Here is a 14,351-nt window from a genome sequence, read left to right on the forward strand (position 1 = left end):
GAGTAGTACTCATATCAAAAAATCTATACTATGAACTTTTATAATTTTATTTTTATGTACCCAATACAATGAAAGAAATAAACCAGGGTCTGTAAGGGGATCTATATCTATATATTCGCGACTCGCAGGTCATGGATGGCGGCGCGTCGGGCGAGGGCGGGGTGGGAGGGGATAAGGAGTGAGGGGGGTGGGGGGGGGGAGCTTCTCGTGGGGGGACATTGACCCCACTTAGCGTCAACCGCCTTCGAATGTTTTACTTGAAACTTGTCAAAATCGCATCTCTTAAGTAAGGTCTCCATGTTGGGTATACGAAAAATTGTTGATGTTTGAATTTATGTTTCTCGGATGAAGACCCAATGGTTTAAATGATAAGTGCTTAGAGAGTAGGGTATTTTTAACTGTCTTCCAAAAAGGAGGTTCTACGATTGGTACCTCAATTAAGTTTATGTCTAAGCTCGGGAATAGAGACACCCAAAACAAGACCCACAAAACCTTTAGGTTGAATTTAAGATCTTGAATTAAAGATTATCATGACGTAAAGCTCAAGATTCCAACAAAACAAAATCGGTGCTAATATTATAAATGCGAAAGTGTGTCAGTTTGTCTGTTAATTCTTCCTGCCCAAACTCTTGAACCGATTTCGTTCTTTGGCATGGAGATGCTTTGAGTCCCGGGAAAGGACATAGGATGCTTTTCATCCCGGCAAAAAGTACGGTTCGCGCGAGATAAATGAATTTTGGCGCAACAGAGTTGCGGGCGTCATCTTGTACTAAAATAAATTATGTACTTACCTATAATTACTAGGCAATCAAGCAAACATAATTTAACTGTGATTTTTTCTGCTTAAATGTAAAGCATTGGGCTATTTTTTGGTGATGTCTGATTTTATATAACTAATATATTAAGCTTTATACTAACGGATTGTTTACCTTTTACGATGTATTTATGTTAATTGTTTTATATAATCCTAAATTGTATGTCAATGAATGCATAATGTATATAATATTTAACACATATTTTAAATATCTAGAGACCGAATTTTTTGTCTTGCACGTAATTTTAATGTTTACAATTTTAACCTCGAAAGCGAATTCCTTAAATTCAATAAAACGCTGAGAATTGCAATTGCATCTTTAATATTTTTTAAACCAATCTAATTCAAATTCAAATTCAAATTCAAATTGTTTATTTCAGACAGCACATAATTATAGTCCATATTAAAAATTATATAAATCCCAATAAATGCACAACATAAAATACCTGATTACAAATTACGTGCATGCATTTGTGTCCATTTCTTCATGAATGGACACTCAGTGTCCATTCGACTCGCAATGAGTTGCAGGTAACTGTTGGAGCTGCCGCGTACTCTTCTCATCAGGGATGCGGATCTTTTTCGCATTATTGCAGCAAAGCTGTCCACTCCGGCGTCCGCGAACATCCCTGACGCGCTACAGAATCGCGGCAGCCCCATCAGTGTCCGAAACCCATTATTATATTGGACCCGCAGGGCACTATAAGCCGTTAGCGTATGTTTGACCCATAGGCTGCACGTATAGAATGCCTGACAGTAGGCGCGAAACAAAGTAACCTTCGCCTCTGCCGTGCATTTAGCAAACCTACGAGCCAACATATTTGCCCTGACTGATAGTGCCCTTCGTTCCCTCGACATGTCCAGGTCATCAGCAAGCGACTCGGTGATCCAGTGGCCCAGGTACTTTACTCTCTCGACTCTTCTGAGCGGCTCGTTGTTCAGAGTCACGCTCGGCATTGAGTAACTCTTGGTTCCCGCCTTGAACACGATTATCTCGCTCTTGTCAGTATTGTACCTGAGCCCATGCGCCTCCGCATAGCGCTCGCATATTCTTAATAGACGCCTAAGGGCACTGACAGATGGGCTCAGCAGCACCATGTCATCAGCGTAACTTATGCTATTGATGCATTTACCATCAATAGAGCACCCCACCCCGGTACTGCTGAGCTCCCTGATCAAAGAATCCATGTATAGGTTGAAGAGCCGAGGAGAGCTAATGCTAAGTATGTACTCACATACGGTTTTGCTCGATCGAGCAATCACGTAGAGTAAAAACCACGGCTCGGGCTTTCGTCCACACATTCAGCATTACTCGATAGTTTCACTCCAAATCAAAGGAAATTAGATAATCATATTTAATTCTATCGAGCCGGCTCGATGCGAGCCTTCGAGCTGTGAGTTTTTGCTCGATTTGGAGTAAAACTATCGAGTAAAACCGTATATGAGTACTCAGCATAACACAAATAATATTGAACTTTATATTGAAAAAAAATAATAGATCAGTTCAGATATTATAAACTTCTTCAATTTAAATAATATTATGTTTCTTACTTTAGAAATAAACTATAAAGCAGTAAAGAATTAATATTCGTCTCTGAACGTGGCAGTTACAAAATAAACAGCTTATGGTATTTAAAAACTGGTGCACTGATTTAATTGGAAAGTGTTAACAATTAAAACATTTAAGCCCTTTCACTTTAAAATATGTGAATTTAAAAATTAAGCGATGAGATTAAAGCCGGTTCTGTACGGAGAGAAATGTGAATGTTTTCATCCAAATCCTTGCTCGTTTAACGGTTTTTGATACTAATTAGGTTAATATCTTCGCTGTATAAAGTTAATAAATTTCTCCTTTCTTTTGATTTTATCGATGCTGTTATTGGCACAAAACAAAAGCGAATTGTTTCAACTCGAGACCGTTGATAATACAAAGTTTAATCTCATAGAAATTTAGGGTTAGTAAAAATGCGAACGTTTAAATAAATAAATACATAAAAGTACCTATTATGTTTATTTCTCAATAAATTTCATAGAAATACTCAGAATGTACATGTTGACCAACCACCGATTCGGGAACTAATCCGGAGATATATTTCTTTCATGTTGTTACTCGTACGTATACAGTGTTTTTCTTTTTAAAAGCAACTGCAATTGTTTATAAAATTCCATCATTATCATCCAACAATCGTTCCAAATTCAAATCAAAATCTTATTTTAAATTCAAAGTCGATTCATCATAGTTCCAATTCACAAGTGAATGTGGGTCATCATTAGTATAGAGACCGGTGCCGTGGTTTTAGATGTTTCGGTAAAAACTGAGATAATGCGCGGGCGCAGGTGGCGGAGCCGCTCAACCGTGCACCCCCCCCCTCCCCCTCTTTCCCTCACCTCACCCCCTCTAACGCCCTCACCGGTTCGCTCCACAACTGTTGTGGGTTTTTACTCTTCGTTTAGAAAAGTGCAACGCCCTACCACAGTCCCGGCAAATCTTTGATCACCAAATGAATCTCATTTGAAGAAGTTGGTTTAGGATTTGTGTGAAATGGTTTATTTGTTTAAAGTATTCAGTTAAAAAAGTTATCAAATGTATATTCATACTAATATATATAAAAACGAAAGTGTGTCTGTCCGTTACCTCTTCATGCCCAAACCATTGAACTGATTTAGATGAAATTTGATATGCCGATACTTTGAGCCCTGGGAAAGGACATAGGATGGTTTTTAATTTTTATCTCGGAAAATTGTCCGGTTCTCGCGCGCGGGGACCAAGTATCAACCAGTATTCTATATTCTAGCAAAGAAATCAAGCTATATTCTAGTAGCAAATTAAGCACACTAAGCTTTTTGCTCCATCCCATTGTACGTTCTGTTAGAATTAGTCACCGTGAATTCGCGCGTTGAAGACTACAAAAGGACTTTCAGCTATTATCCTTTTGTAGTGTGTCTTGAATGCTAAAGTTGCCTAATATAGATACTTTGGTCAATTTAAATAAGATTTACGCTCATTTACTGTCAAGTCAATTTACTCTGCCAAATGCTTACTTGAACGTATAATTTAAGTGCGTTTTCAGACCAAACTGACTATACGCCGCCGAATGTGAGCAGGCTCACTGTGAGCCCCAGTGTGAACGTGAAAATATACGGTATCGAATGTCCGCGCCTACGCCTAGCGTAATGGCGTATTGTCGGTTAGGTGTGTACGAAAAAGTGAATATGTATAGAAATACATTAACCTGCGTGACGTTCGCTCACATTCGGCGGCTCAAACACGTGTGTGAACATGGCCTAAGTATTATGAGTTCTTATATTAACTTAACAATAAAAGGTTTATCTGAGTACCCAGTTAAATTTGCGTTCGATAGTTTTAATATAAAAAAATATAAAAAATGCACTTATTACACTTTTGAACCCACTTTCAAAACTTATAGAATTTAATTTGACTAAGTAGCCTGTAACATTAAAAGCGTTAAAACGAACCTAAAATTAAATTATTGTTCTTAGCACAAATTTAATATTTGTTCTGAGTACAATAAACAATTAAATTTGGGGCTTAGTAATTCCAGGATTAAAAAATCCAATACTAGTGGTAGTAATGAACTCTTTACTACCACTAGTATTGGGCAAACAACGATCAATATTGCCTGGTTACACTATACTTAAACATTTGGGGTGGCTTTTGTGGGGATTCTCAATTTCCGGGTTACGGACTACGGAGTACGGTATGGAAGCCCGCCGCCGCCGCCGCGTCTATATCATGTTCCCTTTCACTTTTCTGTTTTAATTTTCATCTATTTTATTAGTTTTTATCTTACATCAACCCACTTACGTCCGTAGGTATGCAACTTAAATTACTATATTCATACTTTGGCACACAAATGCGTGTAACAGCCGGCAATTATGATGAAATCGAGATTGTATCCCCCCAATTGAAACATAATTATTTTGGTGATTTCACATGTTTTAGATGTGTATGGTATTTATCTCTTATATGGATTTTTTATTGATGTCTTCATACCAAAAACGCTTAAACATTGCCATTTATTATTAAACAGAGAAGGTGAAAAATATTAAAATGCATCTATAAAACTTTGTAAGTTAAAAATAATGAGTATGAATTCCATCTAGAGACTAGACTAAAAATATTGTGGATCCTGTAATCTAACAAAAGTTTTGTAGAGTATTTGTCGTATTTATAATCTTATGTTTAATCCGCCATACCAGGGAGCATGCCATAGCATGGTCACTGGTATGGCGGATTTTATAAATGCATAATATGTTTCATTGATGCATACATCAATCCCCTAAGGCCTAAGCTAACTGTCATATGAGTGATGTTATGGCACCTCAGACAAACTAGAATATTTATTCTGGTAAGCCAGCCTTTATTTGCAGTACCTACTTGCAAGTAAGGCCCAGACTATACACATTACACAATATATTTCCGGAGTTGAGGGAAAATCCTAAGTTTGTACTAAGCCACCAACTTTAAACATGCAACAAGGTGAATACTTACTCGATTTTCGAATTATTTTAAACTGACTTCAAAAAGGAATATAATATAATTATTACCCATATAAGTTATCGATCGTACTGTAAGTTTCAGGTGAAAATTCATCTCTTATACTAATAAAATACAATCTTCTTGTACCTTTTCATTAGGTACTAATTATTATGTTTAGGTACTGACAATTTAAACAAATTGCGATAATTTTTATCGAAACGGACAATAACACCGTGTTCGTCCGTTACGATCAAAATCATCATCCGATCATCTAACACGTATATTGAGGATAATTCTGACTTCAATGCTATTTTTCCTGCAAGTCCGGAATCCCGGCGCGTCCCAGAGCTATGGCACAAAAGGAGCGAGACTGCGCAAACCGGCCTGGTGCGGACCGGCCGGCCAATTAACCGCTCCCGACCCCGGGCTATTCATAGACCGGACACTTCGTATCACTCGGACTGAGGTTATGTCTGCTTTGTAAAGTATTACAAGCAAGCACATTGCACAAGCATACTTGCATTTATAATCCTTACTTCCATACTTATATTATAAATGGGAAAGTGTGTCTGTCTGTTACCTCTTCACGCTAAAACCGCTGAACCAATTTTGGTATGACATCTCCATGATCATTTGAATTCCAGAAAAGTGCATAGGATTTTATCCCGGAAAAATGTACGGTTCCCGCGCGATAAACTAATTTTGACGCAATGGAGCGGGCATCGTCTATTATTAGGTAGGTACATACTTATTACATAATAATATTATATCTGTCCGAAAACTTAAAAAAAAAATGCATTCGCTAGATTCGATAGCGAAGGATGTAATACGTATGCGATTTGACATAAGGGCCTGTATTCACGCTGTGTGTCATGCTCATGGACCATTGCGTTTATGATGCGATGCGTCAAATCCCATACTTTTTTGACATCTAGCTTCGGCAACGAAACTAACGGACTAAGCAATCTGATACAAACGGTGAAAATCCGGAACAAGTAGGCTCATTCTCACACGCACGTAAACATAAGTTGCCTAATTACACCTACCGAGTACAACAGACAATTTGATTTGGCTGAGAGCACTCTATCGAGTTCTCGACACTCTACTCGGAAGGTGTAACAAGGCCACCTGACTCTAAAAATCAAACATCGTCCTTCTCTCTTCACACTCACGCCCGTCCTTCATATGCCAGGTGAAAAAGGACGGCGCGGAATCATCGCCGAGTTAGTTTTACTTGAATAAAAGACGAACTGTAATGATTATGAAAAAAGTGTTTTGAGCAAATTTAGATTTTATCAATACCTTTTTAGATATTAAAAAATATTAAAGAAAAGACAGCAAACTTCGAAGATCCAAGCAAAAATGTTAAATGTGTCTAAAACAAGGTTTTTTGTAAAAAAGAAACTATCGAGCATTTTTTAAGTAATCGTGTTTTCGTCTTGAGCATTTAATCTTTATGAACTGAAGTTACTTGTGTCAAAAAGTCAGTTTTCTAGACCTTACAGATTTTGAGATCTAGGTTAAAGTATGTAGTCAAGTTAGGGTCATATCGACAAGAATGACGCCGTGTTGTATGGGAAACGAAGTTTTCCGATTAATATAAAACTATGGTAATATTATAAATGCAAAACTCTGCTTGTGTGTCCGTCGGTCTACTCTGTTTTATCTCTTCGCACTCAAAAGTTTAGGCGCAAAGTATTGTAAGTATAACACACACAGAAGTGACTTAAAAGGTTGAACCGATTTTGATGGGTGTGGAGTATACGGCACTTTCAGTGTGAGAGTTTGAGAGACAAACATTCGTTCAATTCTTTGAACTGAATTTAAAACTTTCGTACTCGTATTCATAATGTTACTAATACATAACTTGATAAATTAGCTTTCTATTAAATGAATTTATTTTTATTAATTTGTATGAATAATTGAATGAATCATTTTTACGTAACTGCCATGATCTTTTCTGATTCGGCTTCGATTTTTTATTATTTTATTTATTAAATTTGCAGAATTTTAGGAAAAAATTTGAAAGTTTTACGTAAATAAACTCGCTTCCGATATTTTGCAATATTTTTGCTTTTATTAGCATAATCAATTAATTAATGTAGGTCGATGATTCGGAATTATGATGTTAATAGGTTACTTTTAGTCTGCTAAACGTGTTGAAGCGGTATTCTGAGAGGATCGTAAATACATTAGACACTATTAATAAGTAATAATAATAACAGTAAAATTGTAATTTAACCGTTATCGTTACTAATAAAAGCCGTCGTATAATATGTTAATGTTTTGTCCCGAGACTCAAAGTATCTCCATACCAAATTTCAACAAAATCAGTTTAGCGGTTTGGGCGTGAAGAGGTACAAACAGACAGACACACTTTCGCATGTATAATGTTAAGCATGGAAATTTAAAAGACGGATTTCATATGACACCAATAATATAATCATGTGCAATGACCCCGCTATCCCGTAGCAACGGTACACACATTTTGAAAGAGTTTTTTATGAATAAGGATAAACAAACAGTCTATAATGTCTTTTGTAAAATAAAATATTAGTGTTCATGACAACAATTACTTACTATTATTCCAAACTAGAGTCTAGAACTCTGGACCAACTACAAGTATGTTATAAGCTACTCGTATAACACTTAAATAATCACACCGACTGGGACCTCACCGTTCAAAACATTAATATTATTATTATGCAATTTATAAAACAATAAATGTATATATTTATTTATTATATGTATAACATATTATACTCTATTCTATTAAATATACAGTGTCCATGGCGTGATGGACCACAATTAATTAAAATTCATAATATTATTTCAATTATCCTTGGTGCGAAAAATCTAAATAATAAAATAACAAAAAAAGGATATGGACGAACAGTCTATAGACGGCCCCAATTTTATAATAAAAAAAAAAAAAAAAAAAAACACTTAAATAATGCTATTTCCTATATATTCATTAAGAAAACAAAGCGATTGCTTAATAGTTTATACCTATATGTTTACTTGTCAATTTGCGGGAACACGTGAGTTCTAGGAGCGCCGTCAAACAATGGCGTCCCCACAATTATCAAATGTAACGATCAAATCGCACAAGGCTGTGATCTGCTACCTGCAGAAACACCGCGACACAACAATGGCGAGAAAACCTGAAGATAAAAGCCCATCGCATTTGCGCAATCCAAAACTCGCAATAACAGAGCCTTCATATATCTGATGCGGGCTGCCGTATAATTACTAGATATACACATAAGTACCATCAGCAAAATTGATTCGAAGGGTCAATTCAGACCGCAACGCGACGCGTAGATGCATTTCTAAAGTATGGATTTGATAGATTTGAAAGACGTCTGGTCTAACACAATTAAAATAAAATTTCGTCAGGATCGTGATCTTCGTGGTTTAATATATTTCGCCCAAATTACGAAGGCCCCTCATCTCTCTATAAATTAATTTATCTGTACTACACGCCAATAGCCAGCTTGACAGTTGGAAGAGAAGTGTATTGTGAGGTTGTCAATACCAGCGCTACATCGAACATACAAAATTAATCGTCTTTAAATTTTTTTAATACATTTTAATCTGGATTATTATTTTAAAATCGACTTAAAGGTACTATTTGTTAACACCAAAAATTTCATAAGCTTGTAGCTTATAATGCTTCTGAGTTACAAGTATTAATACATATTTATAAGCTTAATCTTTGTTGCAGCTCGCACAGATGGTTAGTAATGTTAGTATCGAGCTGAGAGGACGTTGCACTTTTACACAATATGTTTTCAACCTCAATACCTTTGCACCAGGCACATTATTAGGTTGGCAAATCTTGGAAACAAATTACCGCCGGCGATGTTATCTAACAACTAGCTGGGAAGGCTTTTCCAGGTAATAACGGGTAATGCTCCGACGTTCTCGGGAAAACATCTTAATTGTTAGGATTTCCTACAAACGTTATGTACGAAAGCTTAAAAGGATACGTGTTTGTTTTTTGCACGGTAGCCGTTAAAAAATGTTAATAGTAAAATTAAATATTGATAAGTTTGGTTTGCTATTTCCTACTTTTTATAAAAATTCTGCTACCTTAAAATTTACCTAGTAAAGAATAGATACAGCTGTTTTATTAAATACCTCGATATGTAAGATCTACTAATCATTAAAAAGATTTCTTTGAAGACATAAAGCCCGTCACTTCGGTTATTCAGTTCATTAGCGAGAAGGAATCGCTTCTCGGAAACATTCCGTTAATTTCGTATAATCTTTGAGTTTTTTACAACATATTTTTTTAAACCTGTCTGAATAAACTATGTGAGTTGGCCGCTCGTATTTGTCTTATCAGTTGTTTTTTTTTTTCGTTTTGTTACTTTTTCAATTATCTACTAAGAACATTGGATACTAACTTAAATTAAATTCACATAATATTCGCTTTATTAAGAAATATCAGATTCACTAACATTATAATTCAATAAGAACCTCACGTGTCCGAAGCATTATTTTCTTCTTCGTAAACAAAGTTTAAAACTTCGTTAGCGATAACAAAGATCGACAACCGTGAACCGATTGCTAATGACAATAAGTAGATGTAGTACAAGACACGGTGAGCCATTCGTTCTTATTACTATAGAAATAAAGTTCAAAATTCGTACACAGATTTGTCGGCAACTCTACATGTAACATACCTGTCCGACCTACACAATCGACCGCAAGACATTATCATTACATCTCATTTGCAATGTTGCGATTAAAAATTAATTATGGACTGAATATTTCATAAACCTAATTATTAACGGAAAGGCATGTCTAATTAAGGTTACGCGGACTTATCGATAACATCATTGCTACAGTCGTATGTAAGCTACTTCGCAGAGTTTTTTTTTTCGGTACAGCGGTTTAAGCGTGAAGAGGACTGTCTGTCCTCTTCACGCTTAAACCGCTGATGCAATTTCTCATTTATGATATTAGTAAGTATATGCAATATTTTGAGGGAAGCTAATTTATCCTCAAGTTGTAATCCACAACAATCATTTCAAATGAAACTAACAGTAATGATCGGTAAGTAAGATTTGAGAAGCACAAGAGATCTCGCGTCCGACCATCGGATTTTTCCTGAAAAACTTTAATAGCAGGATGCTGCCGCAGGAAGCTGGGTTGCGTCGTATCCACCCGCGAGAAATCACGCAGCGTCCGGTCTGAACGAATTTCATAATGTAAAACTTCCTCATTTAAATACAAAAACGTTATTATCAATAAATTATTCCTCGTCGAATTACGTGATCGCAATTAAATGTACCGAAGTGAAAGATGTCGACATGAAAGCTAGTAATAGCTCCACTCGAGCGTATACCGATTTTAAAAGAAAGAAATCGAATGAAAAAGCTGGATACGCCATGAATGGATGGAAAGTGAGGTGACGGGCGCCATGTGGAAGTTTCTGTTCACACGGCCTCCGAGAAACCCCGCCACGGCTATTTTTATACGTGTGTCAATTGTACACGTTGAAGATGATGTTAATTGTAATATCAGTTGAAATGATAGTTAATGTTGCTATAGGTTAATTGCAGGTCAATAAGTAGGTACGGCTTAGATCGTTCTACCCTTGACTAGAAAAGTTTTTGATTGTGGAAATAAAATTAACACTCAGCAAAATAATATCTGCAGTGTTAAGGTTTCATCACTAAATTGTACAGGCATGTTTTTCCATTTCAAGTTGATTCTTATGATTGATAGCATAATCCCATTTGATACTTTGATAGCGATTGAATTGGGTTTTTGTAATCTACTCTTTGTTTTCTTTCATTTACATTTTAACATACTAATACAAGACTATCATATTTTAAGGATACCATTTTACATACTTACAAAGTTTTATTATCGACGACTAGTTTCTAATTGATCTTGATTCTTGTTACTTATATAGGCATTTGAAAGTATTGAAAAAGAGAACCGATTTCTATTTGTCATTGAAAAGTTAGAAATTAAACAAGTTTAATTATGTGTACTTATTGAGTTAGTGCAAGTGAGTTTTTCTTTAAGGGTCCCGTCGTCGATAAGAAAGTAGTTTTTTTCCTTGCGATGGACAAAAAAGTATCGAATCTGGATTCTGGAGCTACCCTCCAATTTCCATAATGTCGTTTGATAGGTTTTTTCGATTAGGAAAAATTGCGAAGGCGATTGTTACTTTTACTAGTATGTATTTACTATTTAGTGATATTTTCATTATCAAAAAAAAATTGGAAAGAAGTCTCCCCAATTTTCCTACAAGAAAGGCATGATCTAATCTGGAAGTCGGCGACTAACCCTAAATTGTCGATTTTATAATTCATTTTTATACTTGAAAATAAGCCCCGAATTGTTTCATGTTCTAAACATAGATACTTACTACATTAAATTTCCGAGGATCCGACCTAGCGAAAACACGATATATTACCATAACCGTGCATTAAACTAAGTTAATATGTTAACACATTGTATAAAATTATAACATTGAGAATCTGACCTAGCGGACTTTTTAAATGTTGTATATGTATTTATCGAGTTATTGAGAAAAACTAATTTGGCGTTGAATCCGCGTCGTCCTTTTTCACCTGGCATATGAAAGACGGGCCGCGGGCGTAAGTGTGAAGAGAGAAGGATGAATCAAAAATTTTTGCGTTAGTCGCCCTCCTAAAGTACCCGAATATATAGGCCTTATAGGCCTTAGCCTATAAGGCCCAATTTTACCAACGAATGTTAAGAGGATACAACAGCGGCTAGAGAAATGAAAAAAAAGTACGTGTAATATCTATAGCTGTCTCCCTTACCTCAAGCCTATACCGCAGAACGCGATAGAGACAACTGCAGAAAATCAACGATTCGTTGTCCCCTGATTCCTTCTCCAAAACTTAACCGATTTAAGTACTTTTTTCATTAAAGATTAAAAAAAGGCTTGAGCTGTGTTCCTATGTTTTGCTTTTTTTGTATAATCTAGCCAAATCTGTTTTCTGGACGTTTGAACACAGTGGAAAATCTGGCCATTTTTTTGGGTTTTTGAACGTTCATATCTTATTTAATAATTAAATTATGAAAAAAAAGAAAACATAGGGACATTGTATTAGTGGCCGTAGATATTCAGGAAAAAAATTATAACTCTACTAGCATTATCCAGGGAGGAAACAGGGGACAACGTTTGTATGGAAAAAAGGGCGGTGTGGAATCCTCTTAAGGTTAATGCTCGAATGAGTATCACGTTACTTTTTTCGTTTTTCACATGAATGAAAGAGAAGACATGACGTCATATAATTAAGAAGCTGTTAACACTAACTGACGTTGGTGAAATTGGGCCTATGTCTAGTGTTGAGTGTTGGCTTTAAAATTACAAGGCCACGGTTAAACTACGAGATGATTTAAACATACGTAATAGACATATCATAAATAATCCTCTGATACTGTCAACTGACGCTATCTTGAGATGAGTGCCATTTACAAATACTATGGTAGTAGATAATATTTTAACATCTTATTTGATTTATTAATATGTATTATATGTAAATATGGAAAATAAACTTTAGTAATAATAATTACCTAATGCAACACGTATCATATTAAAATTAAACATGTTACCATGTGGCATAGAATACCCTTATCATTTGATTGTTTATTTTATTTTATTTTTGCATAAAAGTATGCAACTAGGGTCTAGGATTGACAGGTTTTCAGTTGTAACATTGAACGCAATATTACGCCTACATCATAAGTGGATGAAGTGGCCTAACAATTTTTTTTTACATAAGTAAACGAAAGCGATAGGGAAAAATAATTTGAATTTATAAAAAGGTGGATTTTATATAATATGACCGGACATAAATTAGCCAGGTGATGACATAGGTAAGTTCAAATTATATGGGAAAAAAATATTACTTGCCCTTATAAATTTTCAGCTATAAAATGTTAGTTATCCATTTCATCAACTTACGTCTTTAAGCAGGCGGAATCCACAATAATTTTAAGTTTAACATACAGTTACTTTCCCAACAACACGCTCTGTCAAATATAAACTCTGTTAACCTGAACCAGGGAACGGCTGACTATTGAGTATTGACCAAACAATTTCAAATACCCATATAGAACCATTAATATTAATATATAAAAACCCAGTAATAACATTAATGATACCATATAATTTTTACGGTTTAAACTTTAAACATAGTTAATGTTTAAAGTTTAAACCGGGACCCAGTATTAGACGGTTAACCCTTAAACGAGTCGAAAATTATACTAACATGCATTTTAACTGAGACAGGCACATTTCACCTGTTCAAAATATTGCACCAATAATCTATATTTATTATATTATATAAAACTTCTATAAACTATTGAAATATAACATAAACAGCGTACCTTTACTTCGTTAAAGAATTCCGTTTTCAGACGTTTGAACTCCTAGCTACTTTTGGACGTTCGAAGATTTGAATAACTCGACATTGTTGCAAGTGTCATTTCACTGGAAACAGTTTTTCTGTCACTGGCACTAACAAAAATACGGACAGACGTTTTGTAAAAGTTAATTCACGGTTGATATAACATTATCCGACAGTGCACTGAGGCCGAGCGAGCGCAGACCGGCGCGCGCCCCCGCTGCTCCGACACGAATGGTAAAATAAAGGCCGCAGAAGAAAGTTCGTCGCATACCGTGATAAAAGCCTTTGCTTACCGATTTAATTTGAAGCTAATAGCTCATGTTGACCGCGTATTGCTGCAGATTTCAAAATTGTGCCCGTGATTTCTATTCGGGGCCTTGAGTACGACAAAAGGTAGGAAATAAAACAGTTTCAATATTTATTTGGTACGACACGTCAATTTGAGAGTATGCAGGTGTGCTTGAATAACCGACTTCTCGCAGAGCCGTGACGGATTTCTGGTATTTATGGCGATATGAACATGAATCAGTCAAGACTTAAGTCTAAAATCAAACATTAAATTGGACAATTATCTACACTTATACGATGTAAAGAAATATAATTTGATTGTTTGTATTATAGTGAAAGA

General features: G+C 35.5%; 2 protein-coding genes across 4 annotated transcripts in view; both read right to left on the reverse strand.

Annotated features, from left to right (window-relative positions):
• The window catches only part of LOC121728741, a 50,134-nt gene extending 35,996 nt beyond the window's left edge, over positions 1–14,138 (reverse strand). The window contains exons 1-2 of one of the 3 annotated variants that reach the window (XM_042116982.1): positions 14,017–14,138; positions 13,704–13,806 (exon numbers count right to left, since the gene is read on the reverse strand). The gene's annotated coding sequence lies outside the window, so the exon portion shown is untranslated. Of the gene's footprint in view, positions 1–13,703; positions 13,965–14,016 lie in introns of those variants that run through there. The other 2 variants (XM_042116983.1, XM_042116981.1) reach the window with 2 other exon arrangements.
• On the reverse strand, positions 1,265–2,002 carry LOC121729073. Its single transcript, XM_042117461.1, has one exon. It carries the CDS (start codon positions 2,000–2,002, stop codon positions 1,265–1,267), a length of 738 nt encoding a protein of 245 aa, XP_041973395.1.
• Positions 14,139–14,351: the final 213 nt, after the last annotated feature.

The sequence above is a fragment of the Aricia agestis genome, chromosome 7, assembly GCF_905147365.1.
Source record: "Aricia agestis chromosome 7, ilAriAges1.1, whole genome shotgun sequence".
NCBI classification, from domain to species: Eukaryota; Metazoa; Arthropoda; class Insecta; order Lepidoptera; family Lycaenidae; genus Aricia; species Aricia agestis.

Excerpts from the sequence above, each read along its gene's own strand:
- LOC121729073 (XM_042117461.1), bottom strand. The coding sequence starts at position 2,002 with ATGGATTCTTTGATCAGGGAGCTCAGCAGTACCGGGGTGGGGTGCTCT.